This window comes from Muntiacus reevesi, chromosome 7 (assembly GCF_963930625.1).
Source record: "Muntiacus reevesi chromosome 7, mMunRee1.1, whole genome shotgun sequence".
In the NCBI taxonomy this organism is placed as follows: domain Eukaryota; kingdom Metazoa; phylum Chordata; class Mammalia; order Artiodactyla; family Cervidae; genus Muntiacus; species Muntiacus reevesi.
Genome location: NC_089255.1, coordinates 49,502,244 through 49,528,624, shown reverse-complemented (window position 1 = coordinate 49,528,624; position 26,381 = coordinate 49,502,244). Strand labels below are relative to the sequence as shown.

General features: G+C 44.8%; 1 protein-coding gene across 1 annotated transcript in view; it reads right to left on the bottom strand.

Annotated features, from left to right (window-relative positions):
* The window catches only part of MYO1E (myosin IE), a 211,836-nt gene that overhangs the window by 2,702 nt on the left and 182,753 nt on the right, over positions 1–26,381 (bottom strand). Inside the window, 5 exon segments of the mRNA XM_065942033.1 lie at positions 2,344–2,513; positions 15,862–16,063; positions 18,444–18,536; positions 20,845–21,002; positions 22,640–22,786. Of these exon segments, the coding sequence (XP_065798105.1) occupies positions 2,344–2,513; positions 15,862–16,063; positions 18,444–18,536; positions 20,845–21,002; positions 22,640–22,786 (770 nt within the window).

The following is a 26,381-nucleotide window of genomic DNA, read 5'->3' as shown; positions in this document are numbered from 1 at the left end:
TGACTGGGCATGTAGGCTCTTAGTTTCCACAGCAGAAACTGGCTGATCTAAGCTGTTGCCCTGGGAACTGGAAGGGGTGTTATATACTACATGATGTGTATATATACTACATGATGTGTATATATACTCCATTATTAACTTTGCAGAAGCTCTGATTTCTGAACCTCAATTTACTGAAAGGATTTGGATAAGGGAATGTGGATTCTCTCACATTTTAATCTTTGCTGACATCATAGGAGGCTCTGCTATGCATTGATTGCCCCAATAGCCTGTGTCCACTTTGGGGCTTGATTATTTGTATTATTTACATAGAGGAGTTATTTATATATGTAAAACATTTTTTTCCTAGTCTGTTTTCTATCATTTAACTTTCCCTGTGCTATTCACCACATAGGTTTCAATGTAGCCTTTTTATGAGGTTAAATCCTAGATAGTTTTTGAGTTTGACATCTTCCACAGGAAGATTTTTCTCACCCAGAGATAATATTCTAGGTTTCCTTCTAAGACTTTTATAGTTTAGTCATATATTTTCAGATCTTTAATTCATCTGATAGTTGTTTTGTATAAGAAGCATACAGCAAACTTTCTTTTCAAAATGGAAAGTAACTCTATTCTTTCCCGATTTCAAATGCCATATTTATCATCTATTAAATACCTATACACACAGGGGTCTGTTTCTGGATGCTATTCTATCCTTTGTATCTGTATGTCAATTCCTGCACTCACACCACACTTTAAAGTAAAGCAATACTTTATAGCATGTTTTGATAACTTTTAGGACTCTACATTTTACACAAATATATAATTGTTTTAATTATACCCACTGTGTTATTTCTACAAAACTTTGAAAATATTGAGAAATAAAAAGAAAGTAATACTGAAAAGAAAGTTCAACTCTTAAGGGAACACTTCAACATTTTTTACTTTTGAAAACATTAAAAAAATTTTCCTATTCCATGTGTTTTATATTTTTACAAAAATGAGACTAGTTCAGCCTTTTAATTTTTCCTTTTCTTCATGAACATTTTTCCATTTCAATAAATGTACTGTACTTCTGCATCATTAACACAAGAATTTTTGCATCTAAGTTCACTGAGTGGATATGGCAAAGCTTATTTAACTAATCCTTGTCACTGGATATTAGGTCATTTCCCATATTTTTGCTGAACAACACTGATGATAAAAATCCTGTTTGTGTTACTAAAAGTTCATTTCAATACTTATTTTTATTTCAACTTTTTGAAGACTATTAAATGGCTTAAAATATTAACACCAGTAGAAAACCAGGTGGTTAAAAGGAGATTAAAAATAGCACCCAGAGGCTGCTTAGAAGGACTTTGGTTTGGGAACCTAGAATTCTGGGAGTGAGAATTGGCCACCTCTTCAGGAAAGCGGCCCCTGCCGGGGAACCCCCGTCCACTCGGACTGTTGTTGCTCTGCTCCTGCACCTTGGATGGCTCTGCTCTGTCCTGACAACTTGTCTTAAGCCTGACACCCAGGGCTTCCGTGACCAGGCCACTCTGGCTTCATTTCATCCCCTGTGACATCTCCTTGAGGGTTCCTCACCGGGTTCAAGTGTCAGCTCATCTTAAAATGACCTGCTCTTTCTAGCCTCCAAGGCTCCTCTCTTTGTCCCCGCCCAACCCTCACTACAGATGTCATTTCCATCAGGGTACTTTTTCTAACATCCTAAGTTAGGAGTGATTTTTTGTTTTTCATGCTTCCATAAGCAGTAGTGTTTGTGCTAACGTATCTTCTCTACAAAATTAATAAAGTATTCAGCCGTGCCCGCAGACCAGACCATTTTTATAGTGGATGTTACAGGTTGTCTCCCTAGCTTCCATTCCATCTACCTTCAGTATGAGAGGCCATGAAATCTGGGTGGGATAGACCTACCCACCATTTCCTAGGGCAATCCCCGCCAGGTCTAGCCCACTTGGGATTACAGCATTTGCCTTGCTACAGAGACTGATTCAGGAATGGGCACGTGACCATGCAATCAGAGTGAAACCTAGGCTTTCTATCCAATGGCTAAGAGGAGAAGTTTCAGAAGTAAAATGGATTTTAGACGTGGTTTGATCTGTTGGCCTAGAACTGATGCAGTCTTTTTGCTACCATGAGGAAAAACAGCCAGAGGAGGGAAGAAATACAAAGGAGAGCAGAGCTGACAGAGTATTACAAAATTAAGCTAGAGTTTAATTTCAGTTCAATCAGCCTGAAGTCTGACCTACCTCTTCAAATTTCAGTTAGAGGAGTCCATAAATTCCCTTCACATTTAATCTAGTTTTTATAGCCTTGTAACTGTCTGCTCTTTGAGCCTATCCCAGCCAGCCATGCACTTACCCTCTTTGATAATATCGATAATGTCATTGGCATTGAAGCTGAGTTCATCCGTGTCCTGAGCATCATAGGCATAGAGAGCCTTGCACTGCGGCACCTGAGGCTTGGGCTTGGGCTGGGGCTTGGGTCTGCCCCCTGCTGGGGGAGGCCGGCTGGTTGTTTGTCTCCGGGCCCTGTGGAGAGAGTGGAGGCAGGTGAGAGGGGACCCAACAGGAGCTGGCAGCAGTGTGTGCTGGTTTGGCGCCTGGAGCCAACACTGCTCAAGTTCAAATCTAGCCCCATCCTTAGAAGGACATGTCAATCTCTAAACTTTCTTGGAGAATAAAACACCCTTCCTGACAAGGCTGGTGCAAAAGCACGTGGTTAATTCTGCATAAACATTAGCTGCTGTTGCTGTGTTCCCAGCCTAGAAGGAAATATGTGAGACAAGTTTATAAAACATATTTACACATCAAAATGATAATATGACAGTCATGTATGTACTCCCCTCACCCCCAACTGTGAAACCAGAACTCTGCCACAAAAGCCTGCAGGTGCCTCTTCTCAACTGCAGGCCCTCCCAGGATGAACCCCTAGCTTGCATTTTATATTAATAATTCTGCTTTGCTTTGTAGTTTTACCATGCACATAAGTATACCTAAACAATAGGCATAGTTTACCTGTAAAAATCACACACTGCTATAACTTGGCTCCATTTTTTCCCCCCTGGCCGTGGTGCACAGCTTGCAGGATCTGAGTTCCCTGACCAGGGACTGAATCCAGGCCACGGCAGTGAAAGCACCAAGTGCTAACTACAGGGCCACCAGAGAATTCCCTCACTCGCTCCATTTTTGAGATGAACACTGTTGATGCATGTAGTTCTGACTCATTCATTCTCACGGCTTTATATTTACTATTCCATTCCATGAATATGTCACCATTTACTTATCCAGTCCACTGTTGATGGTCATTTGAGATAATTCCAGTTTCATTACAGAAAAACGCTGCTATGAATGTTCTTGTGCAGAAAATTTATCCATAGTAATTTCTCAACATCAGCACTCCTGATGCTGTGGGTGTTAAGATCCTTTGTTGCAGGGGGTATCCTGTGCCCTGTGGGGGGGGGCGGGGTTAAATAACATCCCCTGCCGTTACCCCACAGATGCCAGTACCACCTCCTCTACCTGGTGATGATCATCAAAAATATCTCCAGTGCTGAGGCCCTAATCCAGTTTTAAATGTATTTAAATGTCTTCTAGCTTTAAATGTATTCCTTCTACAAACTATGCTTCCTCCAGTCACCATTCATACCTTGTCTCAAAGGCATGGTCCTAGTTAGTGAAATCTTGAAACATGTCTGGAATAACTTTATTAAATATGTTCATCAAAAGCATTTAGAGAATGCATTTAGGAAACAAATATAGCAAACACCCCCATGCCCCCTTTAAAGACTAACTAAAGTGAAGCCTATGTTCATTTGCTTCTGAAAGAAACTTAAGACTTCTTCTAAGAGGGGCTGGACTGAACTCAACACAGTGGGGCTGGCTGTTAGGTCTGGCCGGGCCTGTTAATACCCGTGGGAGGGTGGAGGAAAAGGGAGGGTATTTCCTGGGGCCTGAGTTCTGGAGAGAAAAAGCACACCCAGTTTTGAGTCGTGTTCTGAGAAGGCCAGAGCCTCACTGTCCTCGCTGAGGTCCTGTGACAATGGACGCTACTGGGTGCTGATGAGCAAGTCAGATCATAAGGGGGCGGCTGAGGGTCGGGGGTACTGGCTGCGAGCTGTCCTCAGCAGGGGTGGGGTTCCTTGAGTGCTTCTTGGGACTCCCTGTGTAGAAGGGAGCAAACCCCAAGGTAACTCAGGCTCCACTCTTCTCACATCAACCCCCATGCCTACCTTCCTACCCCCACCAGGTACTTTTATCGAAGAGGAAAGACATCGTATAGATGGTTAGCATGACATCATTTCCTTCCTAGTCAATTGGAAATCCCCATTGCCTGCTTGAAAAAGCAGGCTGGCTAGATAAGCAGGTTTTTAATTAAGTAACCTATATATTAGAGATGTGTCAGCATTTGGTTAATAAGAGCCATTAGCCTGGATACCAGAAGTCATCTGATTTCCCAGCAACAAGGAATGGAGGGGGTGGGGTGGGGGGGTGGGGGTGTGCATTTAGAACACCCCGGGAGGGAGGAAGCCTGCAGTCTGGCACTTCCAGGGAGTCGAGTTGGGAGGGTATGTGCGCTTATGCACACACGTGCACACACATACACTCACCAAATATTCATAGATGGAGAGCTGGCCTCTTTTTTGTCCATGGGGAGAAACCTACCACCATTAATGCAGGTTGTTGGGGTGTCTGGAGCCCAAGAGTACTGGGACTTGGGTGCATTCTCTGGGCAGGGAGCCCTCTTAGCGTAGAGGCAAAGCTGGATGACTCTATGAAAAGAAGGGCCAGCCTGCCTGCAGCCTTCCCAGGAGTCTCCCTCCTTGCTCCTCGGCCCACCTGCCTCCAGCTTTGACTGAGGTCACCCAGCTCTCCCCTTCATGTCATTCCTGCCAGTTGCTTTCTTTCAAGGCTCCCTGAACATCAGTTCAGTGTGTTATTAGTTTACTTCACTCCACTGATGATCCTTCCAAAAGCTTCCCCCTGCCCTTGGCTTACAAAGTCCCTGCCAGGCGTGGCCCCACTTGCTCCCAGCCTCTCATCCCGCTGCAGGCCACACTAGCATCTTCCTACCTCTCTCCATGTGGTCTGAGCCCTGGCTGGGTTTAGGACCCCTGTCCACATACTCCTAGTCTACATCCTGTTTGCTGGTGATAAATATACTTCCCCGCCTAAGATCAGGAACAAAACAGAGATGTCAGCTCATCAATTTGCACTGGAGGCGCTATAGCCAGGGCAATTAGTCAAGAAAAATGAAAGGCATACAGATTGGAAAAGAAGTGAAGAATACCTCAATTTGCAGATGAGATGAGCTTGCACATAGAAGAGACCAAGGAATACGCTAAAAAATACTATTAGAATAAAAAGATTCAGAAAGACTATAGAACACAGATCAATATACAAAAATCAGCTATATTTCTATGAACTAGCAATGAACAATCTAGAAAAGGAACTGAGAAGACAATTTCAGTTACAATACACAAAGAGAATATTACTTAGGAATAAATTTAACAAAAGAAGGATGATTCTATTCACATGAAATGTCCAGAAAAGACTAACCTATACTGACAGAAAGTAGATTAGTGGTTGCTGAGGGCCAGGGGAGGGAGGAATTACTGCTAAGGAGAAGAAGGTTTCCTTTTGGGATAACACAAATCTTCCTAAATTAGATTATGATGATGGTTGCATACCCCTGACTGTACTAAAAGCTGGTGAACTGTATTTTGAATGGGTTGATGTTATGGTATGTAAATTATATCTCAAGAAAGCTGATTCAAAAACCAAAACAGTAAGGGGCTTCCCTCGTGGTCCAGGGGTTAAGAATCTGCCTTGCAATGCAGGGGACACGGGTTTGATTCCTGGTCGGAGAAGATCCCACATGCCGCTGGGCAGCTGAGCCAGAGTGCCACAACTACTAAGCCTGTGCTCTGGAGTCTGTGCTCCATGACTACTGAAGCCCTCACACCCCAGAGTCGGTGCTCCACAACAAGTGAAGCCACTGCAAAGAGAAGCCTGCCCGTGGCAACTAGAGAACAGCCCCTGCTTGCCGCAACTAGAGAAAGCCCGCACAGCAACAAAGACCCAGTACAGCTGTACATAAATATTTCTTTAAAAGATACTGGCATAAAAAATATTTTTAAAATAAGTAAATTGTATGGGCCCCCCTGGGCTCTGCAGTGCACTCTTGATACCGAGAGTTAGCTCAGCCAGCTTGTGTACAAGCAGCTGCTGGGTGTCCCACCCAGGAACTGGGACACAGTGGAGGAGGGGATGGAGGACCATTTAAACACCTGTGTGAACACAGACACTGTGTGGTCTTTGATTCCAAGCCATCAGAGCCTACTTTCTCAGAATAAGTCAAAGTAAAACCTCAGGGATTACTGGGGCATTGGGTTCCTGTGTACAGTGGACATTGGCTTGATTGTCCCAGGCCCTGGACAACGGTTAACATGCAGCGTAAAGTCATCTGGTCGTGTATCCCTTGGCTGAATGGGGCTCACAGTGCTCCACAGTTGCGAGGGGGAGAATCCAGGCAGCTCTGAAATGGGGCACTGTTTGCTGGGGAGCAGCAGTATCGATGAGGTGGGGTGTGTTTGATGGGGAATGGACATGGGGGTGGAGAACAGCTCAGCATTCTTCATTAGGAAAGGGGCTGTTTAGGCAATCCCAAGGTCACCACTGTCTGGCTCTTTCCTGTTTATATGTCCTCTGCAACCAGGAAAGGGGACAAATGTCCAGTAGGGCAGCACCTTCGCCAAGTAAGCCCTCCTCCTCTCCGGTCACTTTTGCCTCATTCTCATATCTAACCATGTCCTCCTCCTTGTGTCAACAGAGGGGTGTGGTCTGGGAACCCCTGCCTGGAGCTCTGGGCAAGATACCATGCTGGGCATTTTCAAATGTTGCTTCATTTAGCCTCACAACACTCCCACGAGATCACTGACGTGGGTTCCTGGAATTTCCTGCTGGCTTCATCAGCGAATGGCATGATGCATATGCAGCAGGCTCCCAGAACTCCAGCCACACTGATTTTTCTGGCCCCATGCTTCCCAGCCCACACAGAACACTGCTAATTCCTGCTCAGCCTTGAATCTTGTTTCAGACCCTGGCAGCATCCTCTGGTAGCCTGTGCCTGCTCCGAGCAGGGGGTGGATGCACAGGGGACAGGGGTGGCTGTTCTCGCCACGGTAATCCCTGGACCTGGTGTCAGGCCCAGGAAGACTGTGAGGCCTCAATCTGCACGTCCTGCAGTAGTAGAAGGGACTGTGGCTTGAATCGTAGTCAGTGTACTGGGTTGGAGGCCCAGTTCTGACACTGGCTGGTACATGACTTGGATCCATCACTTCACATCTTTAGGGATCTGTCTTCATGGGTTAAAAAGAGGGAATTCTGCAATGGCCCAGGTCCTTTTCCTAATTCTAAGACGGCTTTCCACAGTGCTTTTAAGATCTCTACTGTCAGACCTACCACGGAACACAGGACACCTGCCCTGATGGGGTGATCACTGGCTCTTTACTCACTGCAGTATGGACCTGGAAACCATCACACAAATCAGTCAGAACAGCCATTTTCCTGGCTTGGTTGGACAGACTCAGCCTTCAACCCAGACTATCTCCTTCCACCACTAGGTGGCGATCCTGTGCAGTCAATAATGAAGAGATGATGGCTCCTTTCTACCAGCTACCAGAAATTAACAAGGGCTTTTGGGTGTCTTCAGACACCACTCACAGTCATGAAAAAGGGATTCAGACTTTCTTACCTAGCAAACAAGACCCTCGTGCCCAGGATGCAGGAACTGGCTTCAACCCAGCCTGTGAGAGCAGGCTGTCATACTTTCAGAAATTTTGTGGGTCAGTTGTTAAAGAATCGTTAAAGATGAAATCTGTGGTGTTGGAGAAGATTCAAGAGTCCCTTGGACAGCAAGGAGACCAAACCAGTCAATCCTAAAGGAAATCAACCCTGAATATTCAGTGGGAGGACTGATGCTGAAGCTGAAGCTCCAATACTTTGGCCATCTGATTCAGAGAGCCGACTCACTGGAAAAGACCCTGATGCTGGGAATGATTGAGGGCATGAGGAGGAAGGGGGCGAAAGAGGATGAGATGGTTGGACTCAATAGACATGAGTTTGAGTAAACTCCAGGAGATAGTGAAGGACATGGAAGCCTGGGATGCTATAGTCCATGGGGTTGCAAAGAGTCAGACATGACTGAGTGACTGAACAACAAAGATGAAATCAAGAACATCTAACTGAGTAAGTTAAATTAAAAGCAAAGGCAACAAATACTCATAATTTGACCCTCCCTAATTATTTTACCACATTGTACATCTATCCATGCTATTAATGTCTGCTGCCTGCATAATGGTAGGAGACTGCCTCTCCTCCCAGCCCTGCGACCAGTGGGGGAGTCACCCTAGTAGCTTGAAATCAGCCACATAGAGAGTAGAAACTAACAAATGTTACAGTTCTGCCTTCTCATCCCCAGAGAGAGCTAGTCTTTCACAGCATACCACTGTCCCTCATAATAACTCACTTTTACTCGTCTGAAAGCACTTAGACTAGTTTTATTTTATAATGGATATACAGAATTTTATGGGGCTTCCCTGGCTCAGCAGTAAAGGATCTGCCTGCCAATGCAGGAGACCCAAGAGATGCAGGTTTGATCCCTATGTTGGGAAGATTCCCTGGATAACGAAATGGCAACCCACTCCAGTATTCTTACATGGAGAATCCCATGGACAGAGAAGCCTGCTGGGCTACAGTCCACAAGGTCTCAAAGAGTTGGACACGACTGAGCGACTAAACAACAACAATGCAATAGTTAGATAGTTTTCGGTAGTGCTCATATTTTGATATTTGTATTCCAATTAAACCTCACATGATCGAAAACTCTGTTAATGGGGGTTGGAGCAAGAATCTCTGAATCAAAATGACAAAGTTATTTTTCCTATTGCCATTTCAATAATAAAGATTCATTGTATGCAGATTTGTATGTAGTTATAAAACTCCACATCATGGAGCACAGAGCAAATCCGGTTGTTTCATTATATGTAACTCTGGCACAATGTAAAGTAGCTTTGCAGTTACCATGTGACCCATCATTTCAGTGTAATCTGTATAGTGGGCCCTTCACATCCAGGAGTTCTGCATCCCAGATTGCAGATACAATCAACTGCAGGTTGAAAATATTTGGAAAAAAAATTCCAGAAAGTTCTGAAAAGCAAAACTTGAATTTGCTGGGCAGGGCAACTATTTACATAACATGTACATTGTATTCAGTATTACAGGTCACCTAGAGATGATTTAAAGTACACAGGAGAACGTGCATAGGTTATATGCAAATACTATGTGCGTGCTCAGTCACTCAGCTGTGTCTGAGTCTTTGTAATCCCCTGGACTGTAGACTGCCAGGCTCCTCTGTCCATGGAATTTTTCAGGCAAGAATGCCACAGTGGGTTGCCATTTCCTACTCCAAGGGATCTTCCTGACCCAGGGATTGGACCTGTGTTTCCTGAGTCTCCTTCATTGGCAAGTGGATTCTTTACTACTAAGCCAGCTGGGAAGTTATAGTAAGTATATTTCTTATGGACCACAGATAATTGAGCAAGGAGATCTATGCAGCCTGTCAGGCTCCTCTGTCCATGAGATTTTCCAGGCAAGAATACTGGAGTGGGTGGACATTTCCTTCCCCAGGGGATCTTCCTGACCCAGGGATCAAACCCGCATCTCCTGCATTGCAGGCAGATTTTTTACTGCCGAGCCACCAGGGAAGCCCTGGCAAATACCACGCCATATTATGTAAGTGAATTGAGTATGCATGGATTTTTGTATCTGGTGTGTGTGTGTGTGAGTGTGTGTGTGTGTGTGTGTGAGACAGAACTAATCCCTGGTGGATACCAAGGGACTGTACACATTTACCACTTTACTGTGCTTATTCTTCATTAAAAAAACCAACACCATGAAGAAGCACCTTGCTTTTATGTCAGGTCTTTTTCTGAGTAGGGCGTTAGACATCTAATGCAGTCACATCATAACCCATGGCACAGAGTTTCCTGAGTCGTCAGGTACATCCCACCCAGCTGGCTTTGTGAAAACCTGCGCTGATAGAGAAGCCCTGTTTCAGCGCCTGGGGAGACCAAGCGGTGCTATGCCCTGAGACATCAGGGCGCTGACCAACCTATGAGCCCTTGCAGACAGCTGTTCAACCTCACAAGAGGCCGGAAGCCCACAAGAACACAAAACGCCAAGTGACATCAATGACGTAGAGATAGGGACTGTTCATTCACTCTCTTCATGGGATGCGAGTTGTTATGGTGATTGGCGCCAAGGAGGTTTAACTAGAAAAAGACTGTAGAATAGCATAGCACAAGAAGGAATTTTGGATTTTATTTCTGTTATTGAAACACAGCTAGTATATGCTACAGTATAATTTCTTAGCTCTCTGTTCTGCTTTTGGTCTGAAACCACAGAGAGCAGCATGGCTTTACATGTGTGATGGTCAGAGAAGGGGGAGTGAGAGAGGCTATCTCCCTGACTAGTCCCCTTGTTTTGGCTTCCCTAGGTTGCCCCATCACCCTCCCCCATTAAAGCCAGCAATTCCTGAAGCTTAGCCCCTCCATAGTCTAGAGCTCTATGCAGGCCAGAGGTTTGAGTTCTTGTGGATAAAGCTACTGGGCGGGGATACCCATTTTTCAATCTTGGTAGAATATTAATATTTCTCTGTAAGACCAAATCACATGAATAACAGTCATAAAATAAATACAAATAGGACTTCCCTGGTGGTCCAGTGGTTAAGAATCCACCTGCCAATGCAGGGGACACAGGTTCAATCCCCGGTCCAGGAAGATGCCGCATGTCTTGGGGCTTCTAAGCCTGTGTGCCACCACAGCTACCGAGTTTATGCACCCTAGAACCTGTGCTCTGCAACAAAAGAAGCCACCGCAATGAGAAGCCAGTGCACCTCAGCTGGAGAGTACCCCCTGCTTACCGCAACCAGAGAAAGCCTGCACGCAGCAGCGAAGACCCAGTGGAGCCAAAAAAAAAAATACAAATAAACTTTCAAGTGGCACTGTGCTTTATAGTTCACAAAGCCCTTACTTGATCTTCACAAAACCTTGAGTGGGCTTTAAGTTTCTATAATAACTGGCTCTATGATTCAGGTGAGGACACCAAGGTGTGGGAAGATGAAGTGATACACGTGAGGCTGTCAGCTGGTAATCAGACAATCCGCGTGCCCAGCAGGTGGTACACAGGAGGTACATGGTTCAGTCAATATTCAGTGAATAAATCAACAGAGGAAGGAACAAGTGACCCAGGACTCACACCCGGTCCTGGCAGCTGTGAAACTGGGTGCCCTGCAAACGGCCAGGCCACATTCTCTGAACTTCCCTGCAGCCGCCAGACCTCTGGGGCACCGGGTGTGCCTATGTCATTATGCCAGTGAGAGCTGGGATTAAGTTTTCAAATATCAGGTCTTTGTTCTGCAGATGTGAGATTTATGTCCTGAAATTCCAAGAAGGAAAATAATGGCATTTTATTTCATTGGCTCTTTAAAATATGCTCTGTTCCAAAAGGTTGAATCTATAAACATTACTGGAAATGTGGGAATGGATGCCAGAAATTCCTAGGCTTTGTGTCTGCCTGGGCCAGGATATGGCTGCTGCTCCTGCAGATTATGGGTTAAGAAATATTGCTATTGGACACTTGTTGGAAATTTTAAGCCCCTTGAAAAATATGACTCCATTAGGAGAATCTTGTCAGGAGACACCCAGGCAGCATTTACATTTTTCGATCGATCTCTCTTTTGTGGCATGGCCAGAAGCCCAACCACTGAGCACTTTCAATATTTTTCTGTTTCTTCAACTTCTAGTTGGATTCATCTCTGGAGTATCATGAAATTTCCTGAAATGATCCTCCCCTGAAATGGACCACAGGATTAAAAAGGCCAACAGAAAAAAAAAAAAAAAAAAGAAAATTTCCAGTCTGGGTTTTAATGCTTCAGTAATGAACTGGAGGTGGATTAGGTACATCTCAGTTACAGGAGGGAAAATATAGGGCACATTTGATTGGTAAATCAAGTGTTCCTATGGAGCCAGAGCAGAGCCTGGTGAATGAAATGTTTGTATGATTCTTGTGTTACCTGTCCTCTTTTCCTGAGAATCAGGACAGATCTTGAACCTGAATCAGACTGCTGAAAAGGTACGCTAAGGGACTATAAGATTATAATTCCTTCTGTGTCTTAGTTCTCTTGGATAATGATTATGACGATGCCAACAACAAACATGGCATGGCAAGGATAAAGAATCCACTTGGGGTGGTAACTTCATGCAGGCTTCATGCTCTCTCCAAAAGCAAATACCAAAAAACCCAGAACCCAACTGACTGAACCCAAAGCAAACTGACAAAGGCTTTCCTGAATTAACTTGAGGTGCTAATTACACCATTTGATTTTATCCACATTACGTGATCCAAAAGAAATGACTGCCTATATTAAATATATCTATATAGAAAAGCGCATTGGGGCTTCCCCGGTGGTCCAGTGACTCCATTCTGTTAATGCAGGGGGCCCAGGTTTGATCCCTGTCAGGGAACTATATTCTACAAGCTGCAATGAAGATCTGAGGATCCCTCTTGCCACAAGCAAGACCCAGTGCAACCAAATAAATAAAATTTTAAAGTGCATTGGGGGTGGGGGAGGGAAAGGAGAAATGAACCTGAGTTGAAAGTTCAAGGAGACCTAGAGGTAACCTCCCTTTAATAGGTTGGTAAATCCAAGGGTATCATTTGGGGCAGTGATGTAAACAGGAATGCTTTATGGAAGGAACCAGCTAGGGAACCCACAGTTCCCTGTTTGCTCAACCACCTCCCATGGGAAACACAACTCATGTTTTCTTGGCAATGAAGAACTGTTAAATGTAGGTAATCACAAGGGCCCTGAAATGCTTGTCTAAGGTCTTTGGCCACACTAGAAATTATTTTAGCTTTGACTTGATGTGTTTTAGAAAATAAATACTAAAGCTCAGCTGTTTGATCAGGGTATGACTTCTTAAGGAAGAATCTGCATCACTGCAGATTTAAGTGTACAGAGAGGAGGCTGGCTGAGATGTTATAGCTATAGGACTCATTGTGCCTCATGTGAGTTTTATACACAAGTTTTATACAGAGGAAAATCTCACTGTCTAGTAGACAGGAGTGAAGGTTCCCTCCTTTCAGCCTCACAGCCACTGCTAAAATAGCATCACGTATGCCTGATCTTTAAGCTTAAAGGTGGCAAAGGTGTGATAAGACTTACATAGGGAACAGCACAGCTGCGGGCTGGAAGGGAGCAGCCTCGGTTAAGACACAATGTTCCTAAATTGCCTGCATTTTGGCTGACAGATGCTCCCAGCTGGCTGGTGTGCAAGTCTGTAACTTGCAAAGCAGCCTGGAAAGATGGTTTTGCTTGCCAAAACCAAAGCAAGTAGGAAGCTAGCAGACAGAGCTAAGAGATTTGGTGCGTTTTGCTGACTGGTTTGAATCCCTTGCCTACTTTGGGAACTCAAACTGGGTCCAGGAAGGCTTGTTTGATTATTTTAGTTTCATCCGTCTGAGTAGTGTAGGTCTTGGATTATGGACTAAGAATCCTGTTGCTGCAACAGCACCCCTCAATTCACCTTTACACAGAAGCTTCCCTGTTTTTTATCAAAATGATTTGATAAAAGTGGTTTTCAAAATGTGGTTCCTGGATCAGCAGCATCACCAACTCAAAACTTGTTAGAAATGTAAATTCTTGGGCCCCATCCCAGTCCTACTGAATCAGAAATGCTAGATGTGCCAGTAAGTTCTCCAGGTGATTCTGGAGCACATTAAAGTGTGAGAACCACCTCTTCAGACCAAGCCAATCAGGCAAACTATGACCATGGGAACTGGTGGGACAGAGCTACATATGCAAGAGTGGTGGGAGCAGGCAGAGAGATGCAATGGAACGTGGCGGCCACTCTCCTGATGGCCATTTGTATAAAACCGAGGTGCTAGGACTTCCCTGGTGGTCCAGAGGCTAAGACCCCAAGCTACCAATGCAGGGGGCACGGATTTGATCCCTGCTCAGGGAACCAGGTCCCACATGACACAACTAAGACCCTGCATGCTATAATTAAGAGCCAGCACAGCTAAATAAATAAATATTTAAAGCCAAAGTGCTTTCCTCTCTGAAGCCCTAATGAGGGAAGACTTGCCAGGGGAAAAGGAACGTGAGGAGAGGACCTGGTGAGATTTGGGAAAGTTCCTAAGAGTCTGTTGCCTTTGGTAAGGCCTCAAGGGAACAGGTGGCTCCCCGCCCAAAGGAAGGAGCTGTCGCTTCTCACCCAGCACGGCTCTAGTTTGTACACGAGTCTCCTGATCACATTCAAAAGCTCTTTATTATTCTACAGACACGGAGAGACTAGACAATGGAGGTGGGCAAGGGGGAGGGAAGAGTGGGCTGCAGCAGCCCCGTTAAGGGGTTCAGCAGAGAGAACTATTCCACCACTGAGAATCATGTCAGAGATTCTTGCCAAGAGTCAGAGATTCCTTAAAAGCCACTAGTTCACATCAACAGATGAACAGATAAAGAAGCTGTGGTACATATATACAATGGAATGCTACTCAGCCATAAAAAGAACATGTTTGAGTTGTAGTGAGGTGGATGAACCCAGAGCTTGTTATACAGAGTGAAGTTAAGTCAGAAAGAGAAAAACAGACATTGGTTATTAATGCATATACATATGGGATCCAGAAAAATGGTACCGATGAACCTATTTGCAGGGCAGGAATAGAGATGCAGATGTGGAAAACAGAAAACTTGTGGACACAGCAGGGAAAGGAGAGAGTGGGACGAACAGACAGCTAGTGGGAAGCTGCCGTATAGGACAGGGAGCAGAGCCTGGTGCTCCGTGGTGACCTGGAGGGGTGGGATGGGGGTGAGGGGATAGAGGCTCAACGGGGAGGAGATATATGTATACACATGGCTGATTCACGTTGTTGTCCGGCAGAAACCAACACAACACTGTAAAGCAATTATCCTCCAACTAAAAAAAAAATTTTAAAGTCACTAGTTCGGCCACCATGAGCCAAAAATTGCTTCATCGCCATCAGTCTACAATACTCCTGTCTGTGGTTTCCATCTGCCCTATGACTAAATACTTCCAGGGACAAGGTGCTCCTTACATCCTAGGGCAGTTCATCTTTAGGCTACTGGAATGCTTTTTTGCTTATCAGTGCCAAAATCTACTTCCTGGCAGAGTTCACTCCCTTGTCTTGAAGCCGCCCTAGTTACACGCCAGGTGACTCCACAGGACACAGCCAACTCCTTTTTCCCCCACTGATAATTCTATCTGCACAGAGTTCCATGAATCTTTACTTCTTTCAATTAAAAAGCTGGTTTCTTTCCTCCCCTCTTCTGTTCTCAAAAGGTAGACAGGCTCTTATTTTAAATCCTTGACAGTCTGTATTCATAAGCAAACATCTATACCTCATAGAGTGCTGGGATGGTATTCCTTATGTTTCTAATGACTCTTTGAGCCATTGTGTTTATGCACCTTTAGCAGAGACATAAATCAACACCCCCATTATTCCTCAACCATCCCAGAGAGCAAAATAGGTCACAGAGTGATTCAATCTCAGGGTGGAAGGGAACCCCTTTTCTAGTGTTTCCAGGATAAGGCCTTTGACATCAACTTGGCTGTACTTTTCGAGATGCCAACCTAGAGCCTCACAGCCCTGGGGCTGGAAGAGGCTGGGTGACCACATGTGGGTGCCAAACTGAGCTTCAGAATCGCACACAGATGATGCCCCAAGTTCCTGAGCCCTGGTGTGACTGATAGAGATGAAGGTCACAAGGGTCACTCACAGGAGGTGGCACTCTTACCCGGCAGCACCCTGGTCTGGGACCTTGAGGAAATCCAAGCTCTCCAGCGCCTGTGACACTCGGTCTGAGCCGATGGACTGCTGCTGTGGCAAAGGCGGGCGTGCCATGGACGTGTACAGGCTCTTCTGATTTGACCTCTGGTTTCCAGCAGCGTGGGAATATGGCACAAACTGGTTTTTAATGACTCCATTCTGATGCAATCCTAGAAAGAGGAAAAGAGGAGATAACAAAGCTGAAAATTTCTGATGCTTTGCTAAAAGGCTCTTCAGACTTTCCCCCTCTATTAGCCAAGAGCGAATTACTTAGCTTTGCCAGGCCTCAGTTTCCTCATCTGAGGGCATAACTGTTAATATCATATATTGTGAAGAATAGACCCAAGACATTGTAAACTGCCTGGCAAATGTGTGGAATATAGCAGACACTCCTGTGTGCTTGTTGAACTTGACATTAGAACTACCAGATGTTCAGGGTTTCAAAGCCAACAGTCAAAGAAAGGTAAGCTTTTGACTACTTGGAAGGCACATTTTTGGGTCTAAGAAAAATGATGAGGTTATGATTCAAAAGGGCTGGCAGGCAGCTGTTTAAACAGCTGGACATCCATTTTCAAGGAGTCAGTCCTGGGTGTACTCTGTGAGAGCCAGTCATGGGAATGGAGAGAGGAGTCCACCCACAGGGGAAATGTGGCCACTGGTTGGATTAATCTGAACAGAGCAAGCTCTCCTAGTCAAACAACGGTTCCTAGTCAAGATCACATTATCTGGTAAGTAATGGATTACAGTGCTGGGCTCCAAGCCGCACACCTTGCCCAAAAGGGGAGCTGTTGTTCTATGTTATATATGCAGAAGCCCTTATCTCTTCTCTCACTGACAGGTTTGGGCAAGAATGAAGGGGAACAAGGCTCCTCAAGGCACACACCGGCAAACCCACCACAAAACCCCTTCCATCCAAATTAAGAGAACAACTCTTTGGTACCAGTGAGATGACACTTAGTGTTTACAAAGGGGACTTGAGGTTCAGGTTTGCCTGCCTCTGATAGCTACATGACCTTGAGCAAGACACCTGATCTTTCAGAATGTCAATGTCTTCATTAAAGAAACGAGGAGCAAAAAAATAAAATAAAAAAAAAAGAAACGAGGAGCTTGGTGAGACTCCACTTGCTGCCCAAGTTGCCAAGGACAGCCAAGGGACATTCAGAGTGGGACATATTCAGTAATTTTTATTATATCTTACAAAAGTATATTTTGTGATGGGTTAAAAATTAAAGAAAAAAAAACACACAAAAAAACTAAACCAAAGCTAAAAAAAACCCCTCGTCCTTGATCCTTCACCACAGAAATTATAAGTACTGACATAAGGGGCTTGGGTCTAATTGCCTCATTTTATTGATGAAGAAACTGTCATGTACAGAGGTTGGGAGCTGTGCTCAAGGTCAGGTAGTTGGTCTGAGGCGACTTTGGCCAGTGTAGTTGAGGCAAGTGAACTTTCCAGGTGGTCTGGCCAAGATTTTGCATGGCGGCTGGCGCATAAGTAGTAACACAATATTACACTGGTTCTCTTAGGTTCTTTTGTGCTTGGATTTTCTTCAAGAATAAAGGCAGAGAGGAGGAAAGACAGCTGGGCCAGGCAGGATGGGGACTCCCAGAGAGATGAGAATTGACTTCTCATTGATAGGCACCATTGCTCATACTTTAGCATGCAACTATGAGATTTCAGGGCAGGAGACAAAAGAAATACTTCTTACTGCTTATTTTGGATACTGCTACAAATAGATTGCCTTGTTTGGCATGATCTGAGTCAAGTGGGGTCCAAAGATGACCCTTTTAAGACCTACAACCCTAAACTTATTAACGTCAAACATTCTGGAGGCAGTTTCTTATTAACTGAATTGTGAGTGATGGAAAAACACTTGTGAATTTGGAGTACTCTTCCAATACTAAACAGATTTTTAAGGGCAAAACCTCTTACATTTATTTGGGTTTGGATTTTGACTTGCATGTTATATGTTTATCAGTTAAACAATGAGAAAAACGTAACATAAGATCTAAAAATTTTTTGGTATCAATTTTGCAATTCTTTCAGATGTTACTTCATTTTCTGGAGCCAATCTCCTAGCTCCTATCTGACTAAGAATAAAGACTTTCTATTTCTTAATTCAGCTGTTAACTAGATGCAAAAGCATTGTCAGCGTTTGACTGGAGCTGGGTAGTGATGGTGGGGTTATACCTACAAATTCCAGTTTCCATTAAGGCAGCATCCTACATCTTAAAAACTGATGACATTCTGGTTGCCATGGGCAGCAACCTCTTCTTCCTCTTACTGATGTAGGAAGCCCTTCCTAAGGAAGTAATACTTTCAGGTAATGAAATGCAAATCACTAACTCAGCTATAGTGTGGTCTCACTGGTTCATACACAAGTCCCATGAATTTCAGGGTCACAGGTAGGGCCATCATGTTGGGAGGAGGACACCTGGCACTGAAACGGCTCACGGCTGGCTAATATGTTGGCATCTGTTGGCTAATGCGCTTCTTCCTCGATGCATTTTACACATCTGGGTCTCGTCTACGGCGCATGCTAGACTCACCTGGTGGCAGAGGGGCAGCTCTCATCGGGTAGTTGGCATTGTGAGTCCTGCTGGAATAATCTCTGCTTTGAATCGTATTCCTTCGGGTAGGACCTGAAATAGGTGAGCAAGATAAAGTTCAGATCAGTGCTACTGGCTGGTTTTTATGGCTCCTGATGGGTTTTTGCTGGTGGAAAACTTTTGAGAAGTTCGGAAGGCAGGTCTCCGCGGGATCTGCAGGAGACCGACTGCAGGGTAAACAGGCTATGTGAGGGGCATGTCGTCCTGGCAGCTACTGGATGGGAGGGGCCAGAGGACACGTTGGCAGAAGGAGAGATTTGAAATGTCAGAGACAATGGCTTTACAAAGAATTATTAATAAGCATACAAAGGGGCTTCTATTGTTGTTGACTTTGCGAAGACACAGATGGGTCAAATGAATGTTCCCACTCATGTTCCGACCACAGAGTACAGAAGCTGAGGCTGTGTTAGCCGCATACCATGGTCCCTGGAGTGGACGCCGCAGCTCCCCCACCTCTGCTGTCATCCAGAGCCTTCCTCACCAGAGTTTGTGTTCTATAGTCTTTGAAGGAAACACAGAGATGCTGAAGGGGAGAAGCGGACTGGTACCCTTGACAGAGATGTGCAAGCATCAGAAAACAAGCAGTGCTAAATGGAGCTCCGTGGGGCCAGAATGAGGCCCGGGGAGGCAGGGCGACCGGGGGCCAGACGAGACCTCTGCAGAGACTGTGTGTTGGAAAGGACAAGAATCAACAAGGTCTCGAGTGGGACATGAAGGAGCGTACGATTAAGCCAGCTGGAACGGGGGGGCAGAGGAAATTCCTAGTAAAGAGAAGAGCAGGAAGTGGTCAGGCATGAACAGCGCAGAACAGAGGAGCCGGGTATCAGGTCCTGGGGTGAGGGGAGGAGGCCAGATGTGGGTGTCCCCGCCTGCCCCCCCATCCCACGGAGACGTGATAAAACACCGTATTAGACAATGTCTCACTTCGGGGCCCACTGAGCAGGGCTCTGACTCATCCTGCTGGTTATCCATAGCTCTCCTTGGCCCGGCTCTGTGCCCGGGGGTCTGAGCCAGTGGACTGCTAGGCTTCTGCACTCTAGTTGGGGTTGGCCATTTGGGAAGCACTGGCAGGAGACCGGGGTGCCAGAGGGGACAGGAGTTGGGGTACTTTTTTTTTCCTTCAAATTTAAGTATTTAATTCACATTATTGTGTTAGTTTCTGACATATAGCAAAGTGATCCTGAGACATGTTCTTTTTTAGATTTCTAGGGTCTCCTCTACCTACATCCTTAGGGTAATAGTAGCATCTTGGTTTTCTCTGCCTGAGCCCCAACCCTGTTCCCTACATCCTGCCCACATCTCTGTAGACAGTCCTTTTATGTAAAAGTATCTTCAAAAATCCCACCTAAATGTGCTGTCTTCTGCAAGTACTAACTGGTACTCAGACATGCACCATTTTCTGAGTGGCTACTTTTCTGTACTGTATTAGTGAGTTACATGAGAACATTCCAGTATGCACCTGTAGACAGAGGCCATAAAGACCTATTTTATACTTGGCATACTCTTCATTGATCATACATGTGGACTGTATTCTGTAAAGATATATACATTATATGAATACATGGCATCTATGATTACTCTATAATGTCCATCCTAAATATAATTTTATAAATATCACTTACACAAAAAGTATAGAATAAGAATCTATAGGCCAGGGACTTCCCTGGTGGTCCAGTGGCTAAGACTCTGTGCTCCCAATGCAGGTGGCCTAGGTTGGCTCCCTGGTCAGGGAACGAGGTCCCACATGCTGCAACTAAGACCTGGTGCAGCCAAATAAATAAATATTTTAAAAAAAAAAAAAAAGGATCATAGGCCAGTAAAAGGAGTCAAACTACAGAGTGTGAGTTAGTGCATATGTGTCTCCTAATGAAACAATTTAAAGTGAAGGAGGGAGATATTAAACGTGATGCTCTGCAACAGAGTGAACCCTTGTAAGGAGTTGGTGGTAAGTGTGGTCAGTTTCTTTAACATTGACACAAAGGATGAAGTCTGTATCGTTGACATGACTGGACTGGAAAGGGCTGGGAAATATAAAGCCAACAAACAGATTTGTTTTAAACATAATTAACACTGTAGTGCCAGGAATACTACTCATAACTACTAGATTATTCAGAAAAGTTTAACCTGCCCATTTGCCTTGATGTTGGTTTAGTCTGAAATGTTTCAATCAGAAGAAAACCCCAGCCACAGGAAGCAGTCAGTGTACTAGTTCTTTGGCCTGCAGGTCTGTGCAGTGTTAAGAGCATTTGGTGGGAAAGGAGTTTAGCTTGGAGAGAGGGTGAGTAGGAGCCAGGCAGGGAGCCCAGCAGCGGCCCCACCCGTGGGGCCCATGCGCACTTACGGGAGTTTCTGGGCAGCCCGGGTCCGATGCTGACCTGCAGCACTTTGTTGCTGGGCTTGAGGATGGCCAGGTCGCCAAAGCCTTGGTGGAACTGTACTTGCCGGGAGCCCCCTGCACTCCAGGGACCCCAGTTCTCCTTTTTCAACTTGATTTCAAGCCTGTGACAAGCGTATATGTTGTAATTAACAAAGGAAGGAAGAGAAGCAGGGAGAAAGTGGTGTTCACAGACCCCAGCCTGGAGTTGTGTTGTAAAAACGAGACAAGACTGGATCATGGGAACCAGTCTGGGGCCCAGTGGACGGGCACCCAACCAGAGGCAGAGCATTTGGGGGCCCAGTCCCTGGGGGATAATAGCTGGTAAGGGAGGTGCCCCAGGATCGGAGCACTGTCCAGTGGAGACAGGTGGGGACAGAAGGAGAGGCCGCCCTCCAGGCCACACCTGCTGGGCTGCATTACCATGTCCTCTCTGACTGCCCAGGTCTCTGTGTGAGGAGGACTGAGAGAAGCCAGACAGAGAGCTCATGTCTCCTCTGCACAGAATGCAGGTAGTATTTTTAAGTTTTTTTTTTTTTTTAATTATTTTTTAAACTTTTTTTTTGTGTGTGTATTGGGGTATAGCTGATTGGCAATGTTGTGATAGTTTCAGGTGGATGACAAAGGGACTCAGCCATACATATACATGTATCCATTCTTCCCCAGACTCCCCTCCCATCTAGGCTGAGAATGTGGCTACTATATAAATAAGTTCTATTTCTCCACCTTCACCCCCATCCCAGGGAGGAAAAGACACTAGCAACCAATACCCAAATAAAAGGGAAGTTTACTCACAAATGCAAAACTCCCCAGCCAGTTTTTTTTTATTTCCTATGTTGCCCATATGCCTACATAATGCAATTCCATATTCTGCTTTTTTAACCTCGTATTTTTATTTTGTAAGACAGAGAAATCATAATTGCCAGTAGCTGCCTATTCTTTCTAGCAGCTTGGGCTTATAATATTCTTACTTTTTTTGAGTTACTCCCTTATCACCAATTCTCAGACAAAAATAACTGCCCCTGGTGTCATGGCCAAATTGTTGTTTGAAAATGCTGTAATGACTTCATTCTACTTCTAGTGTCTATTTCACTTCAACCACAGCAGGATGAGTTATGCTAAGTTCCCCAACTCCTGGAATGAAGGCTTTACTTTGGCCCCTTGCTTGTGAGTAGGAAGAGTGGAGGGTATCCTCGTTTTATGGATGGGGAAATTGAACAAGATCAAAAAGTCAAATAAATCACTTGGCAAACATGAGACTAGAAATTCAATAGTCTGCCAGTGTCTGGTACATGAGAAGATGTTATTAACGTGAATGAAGGTGAGCCCAGACATAAGACACTGGCCGTCCACAGCCCCCAATCTCCAAATGCCCCACCAGCAGGTTGTATCATGCACTCATCTTGGGGACCTAAGCCCCAGTCACTTTCTTCTGCTTCAGCCTTACACTACTTCTACCTGCTCTGCGAAATAAAATATTCCTGCATTGGTAAGATATAAAAACCTGCCTTTCTTGGCCTCACGTTGGTGACCTTTGCACAAGGGATAAAATATACCATTCAATGAAGTCATCTCACAGAAATGCAAAAGTAACCTTTCCAAAGTCCATGGCAATCACCCTGACTGTCCTCTGCAGGCCCTATGAGTCCACAGGAGAAGCCAAGGCCCCAGAGCTCCTTAGAGCCACCCAAGCCAGTCAGACCCCATCCCTACTCCGAAGTGGACCCCGGCAGTGAGATCAAAGCCTCAGATCCCCACTTACGTGTTGCTAAACTTCAGAGGTAGTTGCTTCTGGGTTTTTTCCTCGTAACGCTTTGCTAAGAGGCTCAAGAACTCAGTTTTGAAGACAGATTCAAGCAAACTGTCATATTCTTGCTCATGAAGAATAAAAAGGTCATCCTGCATAGTACTGCAAAGAGATTGTAAAGACTCAATGAAAGTTGCAGTTTTGTGGATTCCATGATTTTTTTTTTTACTCTTTTTTTAATCCTGTAAGATAGCACTAAATTTCCACCATCTTTCTCTGCTACTGAAAATCTTTAAAATAAAACACAACAACAATGAAGTACAAAAATAAAATCCCTAAGATCTACTTTTAAAAGAGGTTTATAGTCCACCAACAGCATAATCAAAATATTCTCTCACATGACTTTTAAAATCAGGAAATTAAGGACAATTTAATGTATTTTAAAAAATCCATTTTCAAATTTAACTTCTATGTTCTTAAAATCATAAAAATCCAGAATGTTATGAATGTGGCAAAAAAGGGACAATTCCCCCTAAGTCCCAAGTCAGCAGAATTTAGGATATGGTTGCAGCTACTGTAATACATCCTAACTTGAAGAACCGTAAGCTTCATTATCAAAAGAGAAGCCAAAGTCCTACGCTTCATAGACACGAGTCGGGAGCCTTCAGGTATTCGGTGCTCTGCTTATACTGCCTGCCAGATGCACAAACACCTCAAACTGCAGAGAAATGAGAGACAGGTGTACATACAGCAAGCAAAATCCCCGCCTTCAGGGTGGGTCAGGAAAAGGACATGCCTTTGTGGGAGCTCCTTGTTTGGACAGGGTAGGGCTGTTGGGGAAATTCATACCCACAGTGGATGTTAGGAGCTGCAGGAAGAATGGAAGAGAGAGGCTGAGGGGCTAAGCCAGTTCCGGGGAATATGCTTAGTGCTAAGGGGACTGATTAGATATTTCCTCTCCAGGCCCAGCCAGAGTTTGTGGAAATCAGAACACATATACACTTGAGAATTTGTCTTCCTTAGTTGCTAGATGTATTGCTCAATTGCTCAGCTGAAAGAGGCCGCCACCCCAAAGGCTTCATTATATACAACCCTGCCATTACCTCCTAGCAACACTGTCATAGATCTAAGACAACCCTCCTAAGAATGACGTCTCATTAGGGACAATAAGTGTTTTTCCAGGTACTAAAAACAAAGTAAGTGAATTCACTTCAGTAAGCTGACCACAGAGATTAAAATTTAATCTCTCCAAATGCAGGAAATACCAATGACATGGTTCTATCAGTAACACAGGAGCTGTTCCTATGTCTTGCACAACCCAGGACCAGGGCATCAGTAGGATTATTGCACTGTGACATGACCAGACAGTGAGGCAAGTACAGAGGACTGGGGTAAAAAGAACCTCTGAGAGTGGGGAGCCTTCTTCCATGGAGTCTGATCCAACTAAACAGCAACTGGGCTTCCCTGCTGGCTCTGACGGTGAAGAATCTGCCTGCAATGCGGGAGACCTGGATTTGATCCCTGGGTTGGGAAGATTCCCTGGAGGATGGCATGGCAACCTACTACAGTATTCTTGCCTGGAGAATTTCCATGGACAGAGGAGTCTGGCAGTTGACAGTCCATGGGGTTGCAAAGAGTCGGACCCAACTGACTGGCTAAGCACACAAAATAGCAACTCCTGTGGTCTCTCTGTTCAGTCATAGGAATATGACAAGCTGGGGACGGGCAGTCCGTGGGACCAGAAGTCTTCCTGGAGTAGAGAGAGCCTTTGCGGATGATCCTGGGCTTGTTAGGAACCTTCTCTCTCTGTTCCAAGGCAGGGAGCGAATGACTTGTACCTGATTAAGCTACAGCCACAGTTCCTCACTCTAAAACCTTAGCCCCTCAGTCTTTCTACAGGAGCTTTTAGTCCACAGGAGAAAAAATGTATAAGGTAGGACCACAACACAGTTGGATTGCAAAGGCAGAGTATGACAGCATACATAACTTCAGGGGCGGAATGGAGTACACTAGCAGCAAGATACCATCACCAGGGAAGGAGCCTGGCCCTTCACATCCTGTTTACTGCAAACCAGTAGACCAAACAGCTCTCCCTGGATGTGAAGTCAGAACACTTTACAGGCATGTTGGGGCAGATAATGGCCGTTTGGGTGGAGCATGTGGTCATTACTATTACCTCAACAGTGTTTCCAAATATCCCTATGTCACAACCACGCTATCTGCACACTCTTGTAACAGTTGGGATGCAGGTGTTGTTGTGATTGAAGACCCTCACAACCAGTGGTTTTTAAAGAACCTAGTGTTTTTATCTCTGTCACTCAGGAGCATAAGAAAAAGCAATCAGGGTCAACATGACAGTTCTACAGTGCCTGGGAGCCAGGCGTCTACTCCTTACAGGTATGATCAGAAAGTCATCTGAGTCATTTCTGCTTCCACCTCACTGGCTAGCATTTGTCACATGGTCACACCTAGCTGAAGGAAACCTGGGAAATGTAGTCTTTGGTTGGGCTGTCAGCTATTACCATGGAGAGGAGAGAATGGGTATTACTGGACAGCTTATAGTTTCCATTCTACTTCCTTGTTCACAAACTTACGCAACTTGGGAATTGGAATCTTTTCTGAGAACAGTATACCTCAGAAGGTGTGGCCACAACACTCCTATCATCTTCCTGTTTCTAGGTAGATGAAAATTCTGGAATTGTTTTAATCACTTCAACGTCAGCAATTCTAACTCCAAAAGGCACTTGTGTAAAAAGCTGCTCAGAACAACTCTCCCAAGTCATTTGGAATTAATGAAATAAAGTCCCAGCATCCTAACACAGGGCTAAGACGACCTCTGAGTCAGGAAGGAGATTATACAGAGGGGGAAGAGGTGAACAAGAGGTGAACATACACTCTGGTGTATGGGGTGGAGTGAAACTCCTGTTTCAGCTGCTGGATTCATGTCTGGGCATGTCCATTTGCCTGGCTGGCCTTTAGGCGGGACAGCAATTATTCGACTGGATTATCAAAGGAGTCCAACACAAGAAACCTTGAGTGGTTTAATGTGTGCAGACTATTAGGAGTTTCATGATCATGAAGCAATAAAGCCAGCAGGCCAAAACATCAAGGTCAATTATCAGCATGAGTCTGGAAATGAGAAAAGACTGTTTGGACATTAGGACTTCAACCATCAAATTCAAGAGCTCCTCCCTTTGGTGACTGGAGTCAAAAAGTCAGGAAATTCTCTTCACCCAGGCCAGAGCTTCAGCTCATTCCCCTTGCCTCAGCCCAGGTCCCTAGGTCTGAAAACAAAGCTTTTACACCTTGGTTTTTTTCCCCTAAAAAATCAGACTTATTTTTGGACTTCACCTCCGTCTTCCTCATATGCTCAAGCTGCAATTCCTTACAGATGTTTGACGTAGGAGCCTATGCTGAAAGAAGCTTAACTAGTCCCTGGTTTGGCTTCTGAGTGGCTCTTTCTCCTCTGTTTTTGTGGCTTATTGTTGTACTGCTGACCACACTAGAAATGCTTGGTTTACTCCCTTAACCAAGATCTTCTTCATAAAAATGTTAGTTACAAAACCCCTGGGGAAAGTTTTAAAGGAGTTTTTTCTTTTCTTTTTTAAGCTGAAAAGGCAATTTCAGCTAGGATGGCCCCTGCTTTTATTTAAAGTCTCAAAAAGAAATGTTTCCTGCTTATGAAATAGATGCTCCTTTAAAAAAAGAATTATATTTCTTTATTTTGGCTGTGCTGGGTCTTTGCTGCAGCACTCAG